The sequence below is a fragment of the Monodelphis domestica genome, chromosome 8, assembly GCF_027887165.1.
Source record: "Monodelphis domestica isolate mMonDom1 chromosome 8, mMonDom1.pri, whole genome shotgun sequence".
Taxonomy (NCBI): Eukaryota; Metazoa; Chordata; class Mammalia; order Didelphimorphia; family Didelphidae; genus Monodelphis; species Monodelphis domestica.
The window spans coordinates 86,013,562-86,033,090 of record NC_077234.1 but is presented as its reverse complement, the minus strand read 5'-3'; the positions used below and the strand labels follow the sequence as shown (position 1 = coordinate 86,033,090).

Genomic DNA, 19,529 nt, shown 5'->3' with positions numbered 1-19,529 from the left:
AAAAGAGAAAAAAATAAATTCAGGAATTCAAAAAATGTTGGTTGATTTGAATGGAATTAAACTGTATAACCTTTTCATGAATTCAGCTTTGTATAATTTGTGTTTCCCTTTGAGTAATGCCCATCTTTCCTTTCTTTTCAGCATATAATCAGCCCCCAACACAGATACTTTGCTACATATTGTAGATATCGGATGGGTACCAATAGCCTTTTGGATCGTTTCCTTCATGATGTCATGCAGTATCACCCACATCAGTATTATGATAACAGGTAAAACAGGGTGGTGGTGGGTAGGATGAAGGAAGCTATCAATAGTGTATTGCTATAGTCCATATCATAGTAAATAGAAGTATGAAATGTTTCAGTGGAATACATCTCTTAAGAGTTAATTTTTATATCAAAGAACAAAGGATAAAGTGAAAAGTTTGAGTAGAAAACTTTGGTAACTATTTCAGGTGTTTAAAAATAAGAAATTTCACTGATTCAGACTTGGTTTCTTCTCTTGGTTTTTCCTAAAAAAAGCGTTAGCTTAGTACCTCATTATAGAGCACTGGAAACAAATGTGTTATCATAAGAATATCATTCACTGTCAACTTAGGATTCAACAGGAATAAATAATGTATTGGAAACCAGCTTTTAAAATATTAATAACTGAAAATCTAGTGAAAAAGATTAATTATAGGCCAGAAGTCTTTATTAAGTTTTGTAATAGTAGAAAAAACAAAAAAAGGACACTTTGAACTACCTTTATGTAAGCTCCTCTGTGGCAGGAATTGTCTTTTTCTTTTTATTCCAAAGATTACCTAGCATGATATTTTATATAATATTAGCTTTAGATGAATGGGTAAATATTTGTTGAATTAAATGATTATATTGTACTCATTGTCTTGAGTTTTTTCTTTTTTGCAAAGTCCTGGAATAAACAAAAGTCTTACTCTGTTCATCCTCTACAGTTTAACAGTAAACTTGTGTTCTTGAAAGCTACATCATTGAAGCACAAGGTCTGGCAGGTCTTACCAAGTGAGAAGATTTTTACCACAGTCCTCATTGTGTTTGAGGACTGTCCTGGTTGAGTTAATAGAATTTTAGTATCAGAAAGTTGACTAAGAGTTGATGATTAAAAAAAATTAATAGAGAAACATTTAATCATTTAGTTACACATTGGAGGGCTTGAGGTCTACCTTTTGTAGGGAGGACTTATGTAGATGAAATCACACACACCCTTGAAATATGTTGAAATGTAAAAAATCAGACTTGTGGGTTTGCCACATTTAAACTAGTTGTCACAGACAGAAGATAAGACTGAATAGGCTATAAGCAGGTCTACCCAAAAATATGGGCTAGAAGTATCAGGAGAATTTTTAAAAAATTTGAATTAAAAAATTCAGAACATAGTATTATGGTGAAAATAAACTGCTATAGAAAACTCTTTATGGATCATGTAGACCTAACTGTGATAACCTTTTGGCACATTCTACAACCATATAGCAGGACTCAGATATAAGTGCATTTAATGGAAATCTTTCAAGAGATAGCTTGAGAGACATTTGAGAAACAAAGAATCGTATTCTTTGCTCATGGCCAGTTTTATTAATAAATACTGTTAGCTTATTTGTTGAATGACCAGTGTGTGTTCTTCAGGATATGAATTATATCAATCTTGACGTTCTTATTACAAATGAAAGCAGAGGGCAAAAGAAAATTACAGCAAAATGGAAAAAAAAAAGGCTCACAATTTTTCCTTCAAGTGACAAAGAAGTTAGAATTGGTTTGATCATGTATCCAAGGATAATAGTAAGAAAAAAATAGATGTAGAGCTTGAAGGATTCCCCTTCATTTAACAAATGAAGGAATGGAACCCTGAGAAGTTAAATGACTTGCCATATAGGTGATAAGCAAATAACAGTCACTGTTTGAATCTAGATCCTTGCTAAATCCAGCATTCTTTAGTAAAGATCAAGTTGTTATTGATTAAAGCATACTCTGTGTTTCTTGTATGTACCTCTTGATTTAGGTATTTTCTCTATTATTAGAAAGCAAATTCCTTGAGGGCAGGGGGACTGCCTTTGCTTTTTTTTGTAATTCTACTACTTAGAGCAGTGCCTGGCACACAGTAAGTGCTCAATCAATGCTTTTTGCTTACTTGGAGAAATAATAAGATTTGGTGTGTGACTAAAACAGTTATCTGATCTACTTAATCAAAATGTTGAAGCTAATAATAAATGGAAATTAAATTAGGGGACACAAATGGACCCAACTGCCATTTTGTCTTAAGGAAGTTGAGCCAGTGTATTACTATTGCTGTGCTCTAATGACATCCAAAGAATCTAGAAACTGCCTGTGCCATCAAACCTCTGATTGCATTGCCTGGAGAGACAACAGTCAAGGGCAATACCAGTTTGGAATTTTAACCCATTTGTGAAATTTAATAGAAGAGAAGTGGTATGGAAGATTATAAGTAATGTTTTCTTAGCAGAGGGAAGCGGTAGAGAAGCTCATTTAAAGAAAGCTTGATGAGAACAAAGTTATTCCAAGGGCATTTGAAAATGAAAATAGAAGGATAAAACATTAATGAAAAATTGAGATCTATAAATGGTTTCATAACTTTTTGCCCTAAGTGATAATGGAGCTGTACATTTGGATTCTAGCATTATTATCCTGGGTATGCTACATTCTGCTGGAGATCTTTCTCCAAATTCTTTTCTCTTGTGATTATCTTCCATTATAGGGAATATATTTCATCTATATATCCTGGGTATGCTAAATGAGAAGCATCACTGAAGAAGAGAACGTGGTGGTGGGGAGCTAGGTGGATCAGTGGATAGTGCCCTAGGCCTAGAGATAGGTGGGAGGTCCTGGGTTCAGACACTTCCTAGCTTTGTGACCCTGGGCAAGTCATTTAGTCCAATTGCCTAGTCCTTACTGCTCTTCTGCTTTGGAACCAATACTTCCTATCTATTCTAATAATGGAAGATAAACGTTATTGTTAAACAACCAAAAAAGAGAACCCAAATTAGAGTAAAGGTACACTGAGGGAGTCCATTCTAGAAGTAGTACAATTTGAATGATGTTGAGCGGTCATTTGTCAAAGGATCTAAAGGAAAAGGCTTAGAAAAAATTTGGATCTTGTTACAAAAAAAAGGATGACTGCGTTGTTGTCTCTTCTCCCCACCCCTACCTCCTCCCCTTGATTTTTCAAACCTTTTATAATTTGGTCCTTCCTACCTTTCCAGTATTCTTTCACCTTTACTCCACTTTGCATACTTTATAATCTGGCTAAACTGACCTACTGTTGGTGAACGTGACACTTTATCTGCTATCTCTTTGCCTTGACACTAGATGTCCAGGTACTGTGCCTGGAATGACCTCTCCTACTTCCAAGTCTTAGCTTCTCAGTCTTCCTTCATGACAAAACTAAAATCTCACATTCTGCTGGAGATCTTTCTCCAAATTCTTTTCTCTTGTGATTATCTTCCATTATAGGGAATATATTTCATCTATACATAGTCATTTGTGTGTTGTCTTCCCTGTTAGAATTTGAGCTCCTTGGGAGCAGGGGTTGAGCTTGCATAGTAAATCCTTATTAAGTACTTGTTGGTTGACTGACTCAGAGAAAACTCTTACTGTCAGACAGTGCAGCCTGGTAGCCCTCTGGAGAGCCCAGTGCATTGTAAAATAGTGAGCAGGGGCACAGAACCAGGATGTTCCAAAGGGGAAGCTTCCATCTGGGTCTTCCCTACACTGGGCAAGTTACCTAACCTCTTAGTGTCCCAGTTTCTTTCTAGAATTTACTCATGCAAGTGAAATCAAGGTTCTGATCTAAAACACAAACTCACATGTGTGCACTCAACACTTCATTTAACTGTTTCTGCTAAAAGGTCCCTATTGTCTTTTGTTTATTGTACATTTTCTTTTTCTAAGACAGTTTTTTTTTTTTAACAAATCATGTGGGTAGGCATTTAAGTCTACAGAAAATTTTGTATTAGAAGAGATGGGTGCCATGATTGAGGTAGTCTTAGTTGGTTTAATAGTTATTGGTAAGATATATCCTTAAAGAAGTGGAACTTTCAAGTTTTCTTCTCTTTTACTTTGAGCTAGTCTAATTTAACAGCTAAAATTAAAACAAAAAAGAAAGCGATCTAAATAAGCAAAGAAGACATAAGAATTTTTTCATAGATATAGGTTTCTTTCTGATGTGATTTTGAGGGAAGACAGTCTCAAAGTGGTAAAGCGGAAAAACAAATCTTAACTAAGGTGTGCTATCTCCCTCCTTATATTTTGTGTGTGTATATATGTGTGTGTGTGTATACACACATATATATGCATACATTTATATATATCCCCCCCTAGCCATGAATGTGCTGTAGCTTGTTTTTATCACACCTCTATATATTGTTTTAGCCCCTTATAAATTTTTCAGAATGGTTTTAATTTTAAAACTCTATAGAGTAAGAAGTTGTCTAATAAGAGCTATGATTTCAAGACCACAGGAACAGATTCAGAGCCCTGTTGGGATTAAAAATAAATAAATAAAGCCTCCTTCCATTCTTCCTTTCTTAATTTTTCTTAGTGCTTTGGCTTGTATACATGTATGCATGTGTGTATGTGTATGTGTACTCACATATACATCTGTATGTGTACATATTCTTTTATCAGTCATCCTAATGTGGTCCTAAATCTGTACATGTTTTGAAATGGCAGCTCTTTTTAGATTTCACTTTCCTCTTCTAGGGCTTTAATTTAAAACCATACTAAGTAACTTATAAAGGACTAGTTAAGTGCTAGAACAAAAAGCAGAGAGGCATAATAGACAGAACAAGCTGCAACCCATGAACAACTAAGAAATGCATGTAATATAGGGCCTATGTAGTGTTTCTGAGAATTATGTGGCCAGAAAAATGGATCACTCATGTAATACTTTATTTTGAGACATAATTTATGGAAAGACCACAGACAAGGTGGTCCCAGAGCTCTGCCACAAGTAGAAAAGCAATGAATAGCACCTGGTGCAAGGCAGTGCCCAGAGACCCATGATAGCAGGAGGATGCCTATCCGAGGGGGCAGCAAAAAAGGAGCCCTACCAGTGGGGAAACTCCAGAGCCCTGCAGAAATGGAAGAAGAGCACCGAGTCAGTATCTGTGAAAACTCTTGTTAAGTCATAGTTGATGATTCAAACAATTTATTTAGTAGGTTGGGGCCTGCTCATACCATACAAGAATATATTAGTTGAGTTTTGTTATTTAAACCGTTACCTTCTGACTCAGAATTGATATTGAGTATCAGTTCCAATTCGTGAGTGGTAAGGGCTAGGCAATGGAGGGTTTAAGTGCCTTGCCGAGGGAACATAACTAGGAAGTATCCAAGGCCAGATTTGAACCCAGGACCTTCTCTCTCTAGGCCAGATACTCTATCAGGCCACCCAGCTGCCCAATGAGCAGAGTTGTATTCATGCACAGACCCCGCCCCCCATTTCCCACAATCTACACCTGATGCTCTAAATATGAGCAAATCAAAGAAAACGACAAATACATTAAAGAAATATCTTGAACCAAAAGATCACTAAAGCCTCAATCAGAAAAAGAGAGTGACTCCAAGTAGAAGTTCAGAGAAGAGAACATTCATTCCATGAGGAATACAGAAGTACTTGTAAGAAATGAAACAAGAGGTACAAAATGGAATAGCTAGGGAGAAAAGAATGGCAAGGAGGATCTTTACAATAGATGGTGGGAAACTATACCCAGGAATTAAATACTCTGAAAATTAAAATGTACTAAGGGGGGGGGGGGGAGAGTCACTCATTGACCAACAAGAAAGATTAAATAAAAATATTGAAAAAGCAGAGGAAATTGTAAGGAATATAATAATAAAAAAAATTGGCTTGGAGAACAGATAAAGGGAGAGTCCAAATCCAAGAATCTTTGGACTACCTGAAAATTGTGTCCTAAAAAAAAAAAAAGACAAAAATCTTGGACATGGTATTTTAAGAATTCACAAATGGAAACTATCCAGATCCCTAAGAAACAAAGCTCAAAATGAAACACCAAAATGAAAACATTAAGGAATATTTATAGCCCAAATCCTAGTGCTTCCAGATCAAGGAAAAATATTGTAATCATCCAGAGAATGGGATGAACCAGTGAGGACCACAAAAGACTTGGCAGAGAGAAGGGAGATGAGAATGATATTCCTAAGAAATAACTTGTCAAAATTGAATATAATATGACCCAAGAGAAAAGGGATCTTTAATGAAATAAGTCTTTTGGAATTCTCAATGAAAAGTCTAGACTAGACTCTTAAATGGAAGTATAAGGGTAAAAAAACCCAACATAGAATAACACATTTGTTCATTTGGAAGGGACCACATTGGATAAATGACTTAAAATGCTATTAGGACAAAAAATGTATTTTTAGACTCCTCATGTCTTTAAGGGATCCAGAGAAAAGTGTGTAAGTCATGCAGAGGGCCTAGGAGTAGGGTGAGGTTAGTTTTCCTAGGAGAGGACTGAAATGAAAGGGATAGGTGAGAGTACTGGGAAAGAAGAAAGGGAAGGAACTCACTACTTCACAAAATAAAGGTATATGAAAGGAAGAGCATTTAGACATGCAGGAAGACTTAGGAGAAATAGTGTCCCATGAACCTCACTTTGTTCTGAATTAGTAAAGGAAGATTGAACATAATTACAAGTGGACACACAGAGATCATGGGATAGAAATGCATCAAATGCAACAAAGAAATAGAAAGCAACAAGGGATATATAAGAGGAGGCAATAACAAGGAAGGTAGGATCATAAGGACAAAACAACCTCCGTTGTTGGGAGTAGCTATGAGAAATTTAAAGGAAAGGGGGAAAAAAGTTAAAAATCTGTGGTTATGGGAAGGGAAATCACTTCATTTATCAATCATAGGTGGCTGGGTTAATGCCCTATTTTTTACTGCCTTATTTGTAAAGATTGAAGTGGGGTGGGTTGGGGCAGAAAGAAACAAGTACAAATAGGAAATACATAATTAATAGCTATAATTGTAAACTCAGATAGAATGAACTCTGCCATAAAATAGAAGATGATAACAGAATAGATTTGGGTAACAGAGCGGATTTTGTTTAGAAGAAACACATTTGAAACATTAAGATTGATAAAGAGTTAAAGTAATTGATTGTAACAGAATCCATTATGTTTCAGGTGAACTCAGAAAAGCCAGGGATACCAGTCATGATTTCAAATAAAGGTACAGTAAATGTAGACATGATAAGAGATAAGCAGGGAAACCACATAAAAGCTCACACACACACACACTCCACATACTCTGAATACCATAGCATCTAAATACTTAAAGGAAAAGCTTATTAAATTATAGGGGAAATGGACATTATGACCATAATAGTGGGGGCCCTTTATGGTAACTCTTTCATATTTAGACACAGCTTAACAAAAAAAGTTAAACAGGCAAGAATTTAAAGACAAATAGAATATTAGAAAACTTAAGAGTTGAAAGAGCTTTAGTGATTATTTGATGGGAACAGAAAGGAGTTTAAATATATCAGTTGTATATACATGACACCTTTACAAAAATCAACCCTATATCCTCAGGAAAAAAATTCAGAAAGGCAGGAATACTAAATCTATTATTTACTGTTCACAGTGTCATAAAAATGTATTCAATAAAAAGTCTTTGAAAATAGAATTAAATTCTGAGGGACTTATGAGAAAGAATACTATTTTCATTTAGAGGAAGAACTGTGAGAATAGAAACACAGAAGAAAAACAACTGCTTGAACACATGGGTTGATGGGGATATAGACTGTAAATGATCACCCTAGTGCAATTATGAATAATGTGGAAATAGGTCTTGATCAATGACACAAGTAAAACCCAGTGGAATTGTGCATCAGCTATGGGGGGGGGTGCATAGGGGACGAGAGGGAAAGAACATGTATCATGAACCATGTAAAAATATTATAAATTAATTAAATAAAAATTTCAATTAAAAAAGGAAAGTAGAATTAAAATTTAAAGTAGCTTAATTCTAATAAACTGTTTATACCAAACAGTATATTATAGGAACATTAGAAAAATGTCAAATAAAATTTAAAGAATGAGACAGCTAACCAAAATATTCCTTTCTGATAAAGTAATCCTGAGGGGAAAATTCCTATGCTTAAGGGCATATATTGATAAAAGAGGGAAAGAAAAAATCAATTAGTCATACAACTAAAAAATGAGAATACTAACTAAACTAAAAACTGCAACTAAATAGCAAAATATGAAAAGATCAAAGAAGAGATGAGCAAAACTGAAAGGGAAAAACAACTATTGCATTGATACATAAAACTAATTTTTTCGTAAAGTACAATAATATAGACATAGCTAAAGCGATTAAAAAGAGAAAAAACATCCTTCTTATCAAAAATTATGTAGGAAATTCCATAATAATTGATGAGGAAATAAAGGAAAAAATAAAAATCTGTTTTGCCTAACTGTTTGTCAAAACCAATAACTTACATGAATTGGTGAAGAGATAAGAAAATATAAAATGCTCAGAATAATAGAAGAAATGGGTTATTTAAATATTCCAATATTATGAAAAGAAATTTAACAGCTATAAGTAATCTTCTAAAGTGGGGGAGAGGAGAACCAAATGTCAGTATCAGATGAATTTACAAGCGAGATTTACAAGTGAATTCTATTAAATAGCCAAAGAACAATTATTTTTATTATTGATAGTGTTAGCAAAAATTTAAAGATGGATACCTCTGTTCTCATCCTAATATACCAATATGTCTTTGATACCTATACCAGGCAGATAAAAGAAACAGAAAACTATAGAGCAGTATCCATAATCAACATTGACGTAAATTTTTTTTAATAAGAGCAAATAGGTAACAACAACATGTTTAATATTTATGCTATGATCATACTAGATTTATATGAGGAATTAAAAATTGGTTAAATATAGAACATAATAAATCTTAATGATATGATTAGCATTGAATGCTAAAAATATCTTTGACAAAATCCATTGTTTCTCTTAAAAACATTGGAGGGGGCAGCTGGGTAGCTCAATGAATTGAGAGCCAGTCCTAGAGATGGGAGGTCCTAGGTTCAAATCTGGCCTCAGACACTTCCCAGCTGTGTGACCCTGGGCAAGTCACTTGACCCCCATTGCCTAGCCCTTACCACTCTTCTGCCTTGGAGCCAATACACAGTATTGACTCCAAAACGGAAGGTAAGGGTTTAAAAAAAAAACATTGGAAGACTTTTCCTTAATAAAGTAAATAGTATCTTTCAAAAACCAAAGGTAAATACATGTGATCGACAAAGATGTGAGCATTTCTAATAAGAGCTAGCAAATAAGAAGGATGTTAATTGGTACTGTTCCACACAATACTAGAATTTCTTCGGATACCAGTAAAGGAAGGCAGATAAATCAAGGAAATAAGCATAGGCAAAGAGAAATTAAAATTGTCACTTTTTGGAGATGATATAATGGTCTATACAGAGAACGTTGAAGAGTCAGAAACTTACTGAAATACTAAATCAGCAAAGTTTTAGTATATAAAGTAAATCATCGTAATTTATATATTACCAATAAAATTCTACAAGATAGGAAAATTCAGTTAAAACTAACTGGAATGTGTAAAATATCTGGAAACTTATTTACTAAAATACAACCATTATGTTTCTGAATTAACTCCAAAACACACTTTGCAGAAATAAAGACCCAAATAATTGGACAAATATTGCTCATGGGGAGGCTGACATATAATTAAAATGTCAATATTACTGAAATTAATTTATTCAGTGCCATACCTATCAAGTTACCCAAATGTTTTTTTAAATAGAATTAGAAAAAAATTAATGAAGTTCATCTAGAGGAGCAAAAGTCTCAGAGGAAAAAGTGAGGAAGGAGTCCTAGCAGTACCAGCTCTCAAAATATACTAAAAAAAAATAGTAATTTTCAAAACAATTTGGTATTGGTTAAAAAATAGAGGTTGAATAGTGGAGAGAGGTACATATTATGCCCATTACATATGAAAGCATATTAATATGGTAGCATAGTATTCAGTTAGCCCCCAAACTCTCCAGTTAGTGAGATGAGAACACATTCTACCAAACAACTGGGAATACTAGTAAGCAGTCAACCAGCATCTCATACCATATACCAAGATAAACTCCACATGGATATGTAACTTAGAGAAGAAATTGACCTTAAAATCTCTCTATAGAGAGGAAAGTATTCTTGACCCAATAGAGATAGAGGCTCACAGAAAACAAAATGGACAGTTTTGGTTATTTAAAAATTTTATAAACAAAGCTTATGCTCAAAAGGGAAACAGCCTGGGGAGGGGGGTCGTCTTTCCATCAGTTCCTCTGATAAAGACCTCATATCTCAGATTATAGAAAGAAATGATTCAGGTTTGTAAGAGTTCAACCATTCCTAGTTAATAAATAGTCAGAGGATATGAGCAACCAGTTTTCCGTGTATACAAACAGGATTCAAATCATTAATTAGATAAATTTAAATGAAGGTAATTTTGAGCTACTGTAATAATGGGGGGTGGGGGGAGTGTGCTGAGAGAGAACAGAGGGAGAAAATGGAGAGTCTTCCTTCCCTCAAGGCAAGGACAAAGGAGGAGGAGATGATGTTGTAGTTAAGTCAAGAGATGAGTCTGTTTTTTTTCCCCTTCAATCCTCTTTGGTTATGGCCCCTCACTATGTCTACCTTTTTCTTTCTCTATTACCAGGTTCTTCCTAAATTATAAGCTTCTTCTAGGGAGAGAGATCACTTCTCTCCCCCCTTAGCTATGACTGAGGCTTGAGTCAGTTAAAGGATTTCGTAACAGGTTTATTCTATGAAAACAAAAATGAAGGACAAGGTTGAAATGGTGGATTGGGGTTAAAAGGAAAGAGGGAGGAGAAGGGATCCCTATCTAGATACCCTTCCCCCCAAAGTTAGGTAACTCAGGTTTGGTGGCCTGAGCCCATGAGAGGTTCAGAGCAGTGAACCCTGGCTTTTGACACAGCACAGCAGATGTCTTAAGTTCAGGGTAAAGGAGATTGTGACTGGTCTTGTGGACTTCTTCCTTCTCCAGGTCTTTGCCCACTTGTTGATGTGGGATGGTTGGGATCGGGTTTTAGGGAGAGAGGTTTCTGGGATCAGGATTCAATCAAAGAATGGACCTTCTCCTCAGCAGGTCTCAGTCAAGAGAGCAGAGCCAGCTGACTCTCAGAGTTTTTTTCCTTTCAGAGTTCCAAACCTCTCTATGCCCAACTCCCACTGCTAATGGAATCCTTGCAACTCCACCAGGCTTTCCTTCCAAAAGTCTGGATTTTCTTTCTCTCACACTAGTTCACAAACACTGGCTTGGTAAAGATGACCAAAAAAAGAAAAATGACAAATATCAATGGTGCTGGGAAAACTGGCACAGTAATACATTGTTCATGCTGTAATTGGTTTAACAATTCACTGAGTTAAGGACTTTATAATTATTATCTCATATGATCCTCACAACAAACCTGGGAGGTAGGTGGTATTATTCTTATTTTTCCAGATGAAGAAACTGAGATAAACAGGTTAAATGACTTGCCTCTGGACCCAATGCTCTAACCACTGAGAGGGAAGGAGAAAAAAATGGATGTTTGGGAAAAAAATAGGATGACAAACTGTAAGTCTGTGTAGAACAAGTATTCTTTTTTGATAATAAACAATATCAGAACTGATGCATTCTTTATAGTTTAAGATAGGTTGCTTTTATTTTTATCACTTTAAAGCCGGAGTTATCCCAGTAATACCACTTATTTTATGAACATTAACTTTGAGATAAGATAGAATGCAATAGTAATGCAAAAAAACCTTTATAAATTATGTGTATACATATAAATCTTAATAAATTTTAGTTATGATACATGCTTTATACACATACACAGAGCACAAAATCACTCATGCCCAATTGTTTATGAAGCTGTACTATCCTATTTGATTTATTTTTATGATTCTTTCCTCTTCTAATTGTGCTCTTTGGGACCTATGGTTATTATCGAAATGAAGATTAATAAAATTTTCAAATAAATAGGGACATTCTGGGGAATTAGCCAGCACTAGTAATAAGTACACCAAAGTTTATTTTGTTATGAATTAAGATATGAACATAAATTAATTTTTAGAAAGTACAATGCACTGTTAATAAACATCAAATGTAACATCAAAATGCAACCTAATGTTAATGAAAAAAACAGACTTCATAAGATAGGAAAGGTAATGACTGTAATTAAAGTCATATTAATAAATTACAGATGATATTCACAAACACATTTATACACATACCCCATGACAATTATCTTCAATTTCAAGATTAAAATAATTTCACTTTTTATATAGTGATTTTGTAATTAGTTTACAATGAATAAAAATAAATATTGCTCTGAATATTTTATTACCACTTTGTTTATCTATTTGGGTTAGTTCTTAAGCACAGTCTAGTCAGTGGGAATTTAGGATTACTTATCAAGAAGGGTATTTTGCCACATTAGGTTTTGAAACTTTTTGCTAAAAGAACAGTGATTGACTTATTAAAATATTTTGATTTTTATTTAGTGTTAATGTACATATTTACATATTTATGTGTGAATGAATACATGCATAAATGTATGCATGATTGAGTGAATTAATGAATAAACAAATGAAAAAGTATTTGAAGTGCTTACTTATGTCAAGCACTATACTAAACTCTCAGAATATAGATCTAAAATTGAAGACAGTCCCTGCCCTCAAGGAGCTTCTATACTAATAGAGGGATATAATATATAGGTGAATGATCACCAGGGTTAGGTATTTTGGAAAGTTATGGGACTGATTAGTAATCTGTAGAAGGGTATGTCAATACACCTTTTCCAGTAACAATTACAGTATTGATTTGATTATAATTCCATTAATGAACAGAGTAGTTGGACTGTTGAAGGGCATCCATGTTGGTAAAGTAGAGGGTGACAAGATGGCCAGAGATTATATAAGTAGACAGAGAAATCTATACAGTGCATGCATATATACCTTGTAACTATGTAGAGAGATAGAGAGATATATAATGGGCTATATAGATACAGATCTAGGTATATTTTTATAAAAGAATATGTATTTTCTATAGACAAATTTTATTAAAAAATAAATATAAATAAAAAGTTATTTAAAATTCTGAAGTGTGTTCTCTACAGTGATTGTTATTTCATTCATTTATTTATTTATTTATTTGTTTTTTAAACCCTTATCTTCTGTCTTGGAATTAATACTATGTATTGGTTCCACGGCAGAAGAGTGGTAAGGGCTAGGCAATGGGGGTCAAGTGACTTGCCCAGGGTCACACAACTGGGAAGTGTCTGAGGCCAGATTTGAACCTAGAATCTCCCATATATCTAGTTCTGGCTTTCAATCCACTGAGCTACCCAGCTGCCCCCTCTACAGTGATTTTTATGATGACCATAATCAATTGTAGCTGCAAAACTGTCCTATTACATGAAAACTTCTCAGCAGCAAAATACTACACCTTTGGAATTCAAGGAAACTAACCCATAAAAGATTGGAGTCTCTAGTCACTGTTTTCTCCAAAATAATTGTCATAAGAAAGTATTTTCTTAGTTATCTTGGTAGTTTAGATCTCAGTTAATCTTAGTGATTGAGATTCTTGGCATCAGCATTGGTTCTTTTTTTTCCCAATCTATTCAAATATTTTAATTCCTTTTTGTAAATGTCAGTATTCTTTTTTTTCTTTTTAAACATTATTTTATTTGGTCATTTTCAAACATTATTCATTAGAAACAAAGATCATTTTCTTTTCCTCTCCCCACCCCCACCCCTCCCATTGGTGATGCGTGATTCCTCTGGGTATAACATGTATCCTTGATCAGAACTCATTTTCATGTTATTGGTTTTTGCATTAGGTTGTTCATTTAGACTCTTTCCTCTATCATATCCCCTCCACCCCTGTAGTCAAGCTGTTGCGTTTCCTCGGTGTTTTTACTCCCACAGTTTGTCCTCTGTTTGAGGATAGTGTTTTTTTCTCCTTGATCCCTGCAGGTTGTTCAGGGACATTGACACTAATGGAAAAGTCCATTACGTTCGATTGTACCACAGTGTATCAGTTTTTGTGTACAATGTTCTACTGGCTCTGCTCCTCTCACTCTGCAGCACTTCCTGGAGGTTCCAGTCTCCATGGAATTCCTCCACTTTATTATTCCTTTCAGCACAATAGTATTCCATCACCAACATATACCACAATTTGTTCAGCCATTCCCCAATTGAAGGGTATCCCCTCATTTTCCAATTTTTGTCCACCACAAAGAGCGTAGCTATGAATATTCTTGTACATGTCTTTTTCCTTATTATCTCTTTGGGGTACAAACCCAGCAGTGCTATGGCTGGATCAAAGGGCAGACAGTCTTTTATCGCCCTTTGGGCATAGTTCCAAATTGTCCTCCAGAATGGTTGGATCAATTCACAACTCCTCCAGCAATGAATTAATGTCCCTACTTTGCCACATCCCCTCCAGCATTCATTACTTTCCTTTGCTGTCATTTTAGCCAATCAGCTAGGTGTAAGGTGATACCTCAGAGTTGTTTTGATTTGCATCTCTCTGATTATCAGAGATTTAGAACACTTTTTCATGTGCTTATTAATAGTTTTGATTTCTTTGGCTGAAAACTGCCTATTCATGTCCCTTGCCCATTTATGAATTGGAGAATGACTTGATTTTTTGTACAATTGATTTAATAACTCTTTATAAATTTGAGTAATTAGACCTTTGTCAGAGGTTTTTGTTATGAAGATTGTTTCCCAATTTGTTGCTTCCCTTCTAATTTTGGTGACATTGGTTTTGTTTGTACAAAAATTTTTAAATTTGATGTAATCAAAATTATTTATTTTACATTTTGTGACTCTTTTTTATATCTTGCTTGGTTTTAAAGTCTTTCCCTTCCCGCAGGTCTGACATGTATGCTATTCTGTGTTCGCCTAATTTTCTTATAGTTTCCTTCTTTATGTTCAAGTCATTCACCCATTTTGAATTTATCTTAGTGTAGGGTGTGAGGTGTTGATCCAAACCTAAACTCTCCCACACTGTCTTCCAGTTTTCCCAGCAGTTTTTGTCAAACAGTGGATTTTTGTCCCAAAAGCTGGGGTCTTTGGGTTTGTCATAGACTGTCTTGCTGAGGTCATTTACCTCAAGTCTATTCCACTGATCCTCCTTTCTCTCTCTTAGCCAGTACCAAATTGTTTTGATGACCACTGCTTTATAGTATAGTTTAAGATCTGGGACTGCAAGTCCTTCTTCCTTTGTATTTTTTTTTTCATTATTTCCCTGGATACCTTGATCCTTTGTTCTTCCAAATGAACTTTGTTATGGTTTTTTCTAATTCAGTAAAAAAAATTTTTGGAAGTTCAATGGGTATGGCATTTGAATAGATAAGTTTAGGTAGGATGGTCATTTTTATTATATTGGCTCATCCTACCCATCAACAGTTGATGTTTTTCCAGTTGTTCAAGTTTAGTTTTAGTTGTGTGGAAAGTGTTTTGTATTTGTGTTCATATAGTTCCTGTGTTTGTCTCAGGAAATAGATTCCTAAGTATTTTATTTTGTCTAAGGTGATTTTGAGTGGGATTTCTCTTTCTAATAATTGTTGCTGAGATGTGTTGGAAATATATAGAAATGCTGATGACTTATGTGGGTTTATTTTGTATCTTGCAACTTTGCTAAAGTTGTTGATTATTTTGACTAGCTTTTTTGTTGATTCTCTAGGATTCTTTAAGTAGACCATCTTATCATCTGCAAAGAGTGACAGCTTGGTCTCCTCATTGCCTATTTTAATGCTTTCAATTTCTTTTTCTTCTCTAATTGCTACTGCTAGTGTTTCTAGTACAATGTTAAATAATAGAGGTGATAATGGGCATCTTTGTTTCACTCCTGATTTAATTGGGAATGCATATAGTTTATCCCCATTGCAGATGATGTTAGTTGATGCTTTTAGATATATACTGTTTATTATTTTTAGGAAAGACCCTTCTATTCCTATGCTTTCTAGTGTTTTTAATAGGAATGGATGTTGTATTTTATCAAAGGCTTTTTCTGTGTCTATTGAGATAATCATGTGATTTTTGTTGGTTTGCTTGTTGATATGGTCAATTATGTGTATGGTTTTACTAATATTGAACCAGCCCTGCATTCCTGGTATAAATCCTACTTGATAATAGTTAATGACCCTCCTGATCACTTGCTGAAGTTTTTTTTGCTTGTATCCTATTTAAGATTTTTGCATCTATGTTCATTAGGGAGATTGGTCTGTAGTTTTCTTTCTCCGTTTTTGATCTGCCTGGCTTTGGAAATAGTACCATGTTTGTGTCATAAAAGGAATTTAGTAGAACTCCCTCTTTGCTTATTATGTCAAATAGTTTATATAGTATTGGGATTAGCTGTTCTTTGAATGTTTGATAGAATTCACTTGTGAATCCATCAGGCCCTGGGGATTTTTTCTTAGGGAGTTCTTTTATGGCCTGTTGAATTTCTTTTTCTGATATGGAATTATTTAACAATTCTATTTCTTCTGTTAGTCTAGGAAATTTATATTTTTGTAAATATTCATCCATATCACCTAGATTGGCATATTTATTGCCATATAATTGGACAAAGAAGTTTTTAATGATTACCTTAATTTCCTCTTCATTGGAGGTAAGGTCCTCCTTTTCATCCATGATACTACTAATTTGCTTTTCTTCTCTCCTTTTTTTAAATTAGATTGACCCGTACTTTGTCTTTTTTGTTTGTTTTTTCAAAGTACCAGCTTCTTGTCTTATTTATTAGTTCAATAGTTCTATCACTTTCAATTTTATTAATTTCTTCCTTAATTTTTAGGATTTCTAATTTGGTTTTCTTCTTGGGATTTTTAATTTGTTCGCTTTCAAGTTTTTTGATTTGCATGTCCAATTCATTGATCTCTGCACTCCCTAATTTGTTAATATATATACTCAGGGATATGAATTTTCCTCTGAGTACTGCTTTGGCTGCATCCCATAAGATTTGAAAGGATGTCTCACCATTGTAATTTTCTTCAATGAAATTATTAATTTTCTATGATTTTTTCTCTAACTAACCGATTTTGGAGCATCATATTATTTGATTTCCAATTGATTTTTGATTTTGCTCTCCTTGTACCCTTACTGATCATTATTTTTATTGCCTTATGATCTGAAAAGTTTGCATTAATTATTTCTGCTTTTCTGAATTTGTATGCTATTTTTTTATGACCTAGTGTATGATCAATCTTTGTGAATGTACCATGTGCTGCTGAAAAGAAGGTATATTCCATTTTGTCCCTATTTATTTTTCTCCATATATCTATTAACTCTAATTTTCCAAAGATTTAATTCACCTCTTTTACCTCTTTTTTATTTATTTAATTTATCTAAATTTGATAGTGGTTGGTTTAGATCTCCTACTAGTATCATTTTATTATCTATTTCCTCCTTCAATTCTCCTAAGCATTGGTTCTTATTCTGGAAATAGTACTATGATCTATTCCTTGAAGCAAAATTTTCAGAAAATTTACTCCTTTACTCATTTTTACAGAAATTTCTTATTTAGAGGATATGGTCAAAAAACTAAAGTTACCAAAAAGGGAAATTTCAGGTGAAAGCTGTTGTCTCTCCTAGCTCACAATTTAATTCAAGGCATTAGAATCTAGGGAGTAAGTGGAAACAGCACTAGATTTCAGGTTGATCCCAGTTTTGCTTCTCAAATACCTATGTGACTTTGAGCAAGTTAACCAGAATTTACCATGTGCCTATATATTCCTTACGTGTAAAAAGAAGGGATTTTATTAGAGGCACTCTGAAAATTTTTTCTGGTTCTAAATATATTATCCAGTGATTCATTTGTAAAAGAACATACTTTTATTCTGTTGATAACAGTAACTTGTTGTTTCATGATAGTAATTTACATAATATTTAATGGCAATTTGGTTTAGAACTAATATAGTTTAAGTACCTTTGCCTTCCATTCTGTTTTTCAGGTAGGATACTGACAAAACATTTTGTAAACATAAGAGAATATACATCTTTTTATGATGCAAAGTTTAGATGACCCCATAATATTCCAGTGTTTAATAGCCCTCACTATTGTGTAATAATTCTTCATATCTCACCTAACTATCTCATGTTGTCATTTGAGCCTTTTTTACTTCTGCAGTTCTTTGTTGGAATGGAGAATGAATAATTACCATAATAAAAATGGTAGTTCATAATCTTGCCATTTTCTGGTAGTCATATTTTTCATAGGTCTGAGCCTTTTATGTATGAGTCTTTATGCAGAGTTGACACTAATTGGTTCAAATTCTTAGTAATAAATATTCTTTTAACATTTACTTTGGATCCCTTTAACAACACCTATGGTTATATAACTTTTAAAAAAATATATCACAAAACAGAAAAATTCCCTAAAGTTGAGGATTAATCATGATTTCTGAAATTTTAATCTAGTGCTCAATATTATTTCCTCTTTAGTAATATTGACATATTTAAGGTAAGTGAAAAATTGCTAAACTGGTTCTTTCACATGATTAGATTAAATGTCCAAATGGTAATTAGAAGAATTCATGAATATTTAGCAAATTTTCAAAAATAATCTTATGATCTAGATCATTACATTATATCTATCATGTAACTGAAAAGAAATTTTGTGATGTTGATTGTGTCTAGTACCTCAGAGGAGGCAGAATTACCCTTCCTGGACTCTCTAGCAATGGCTGCAACTCTGCCTAAAGCTTGTACTGCAGCTGAGAAACTGAGGTTCAAAGGGGTTATAAGTCATCCCAGTGCTTTAGATTACTGTGTTTGGTTGAGCACACCTTAGCAGATTAGAGAGTAGTAAAGTGACTGGGAAAATCCAGAAGTTCCAGGAGAGTTCATCAGATTTGGGAGGTAGACAGGAACTATGCATGAGTTCAGGGGATCTGGGGAGTCACAGCCACCTGAACCATATGCATCTATTTGTAGTAAGGTTTATCCAAACTCCATTTGCTTCCCTTTTTCTTTAGCAGACTTCTAATGTGGTCTGAGCTGGCTAGCCTGAAAGAATAATAATAGTTAACTTTATGCTTTGAGGTTTGCAATGCACTGTGTATAAATGATTCATTTGATTATAGATAGGAATTGATATTATTTGGTCTAACTATTTCATTTTACAGATTTCATGATTTAGACTTGGAAAGGTTATGACTTTTCCAAGGTCATATAGTAGTCCAGCTGGGATTGCAAACCCCAAAATTCAGTGATGTAAAAAGTGTTGGTCTTAAATTCTATTACATAATAACAAAATATCCTGGAAAATTAATGCAACAATTTAATAACAAGTATCCTGTGGGTAAAATTTCTTTCCTTTGTCTGGAAATAAATTTTTTTAGTACTCATAATTTTCTGTTTTTAAAATGATGATATTAAACTATTCTTAACAATTCTGAAAATTCCTTTGCAGTTGATGAAAATTATATTGTAGT

At 34.0% G+C, this 19,529-nt stretch overlaps 1 protein-coding gene across 38 annotated transcripts in view; it reads left to right on the top strand.

Moving 5' to 3' along the window:
* ZDBF2 (zinc finger DBF-type containing 2) overlaps nucleotides 1-19,529 on the top strand; it is a 151,692-nt gene that overhangs the window by 111,731 nt on the left and 20,432 nt on the right. For 37 of the 38 annotated variants that reach the window (XM_056806906.1, XM_056806888.1, XM_056806884.1 and 34 more), the window contains one exon: nucleotides 142-269. In XM_056806906.1, coding sequence (XP_056662884.1) covers nucleotides 142-269 — 128 coding nt within the window. Of the gene's footprint in view, nucleotides 1-141; nucleotides 270-7,175; nucleotides 7,225-19,529 lie in introns of those variants that run through there. The other variant, XM_056806904.1, reaches the window with a different exon arrangement.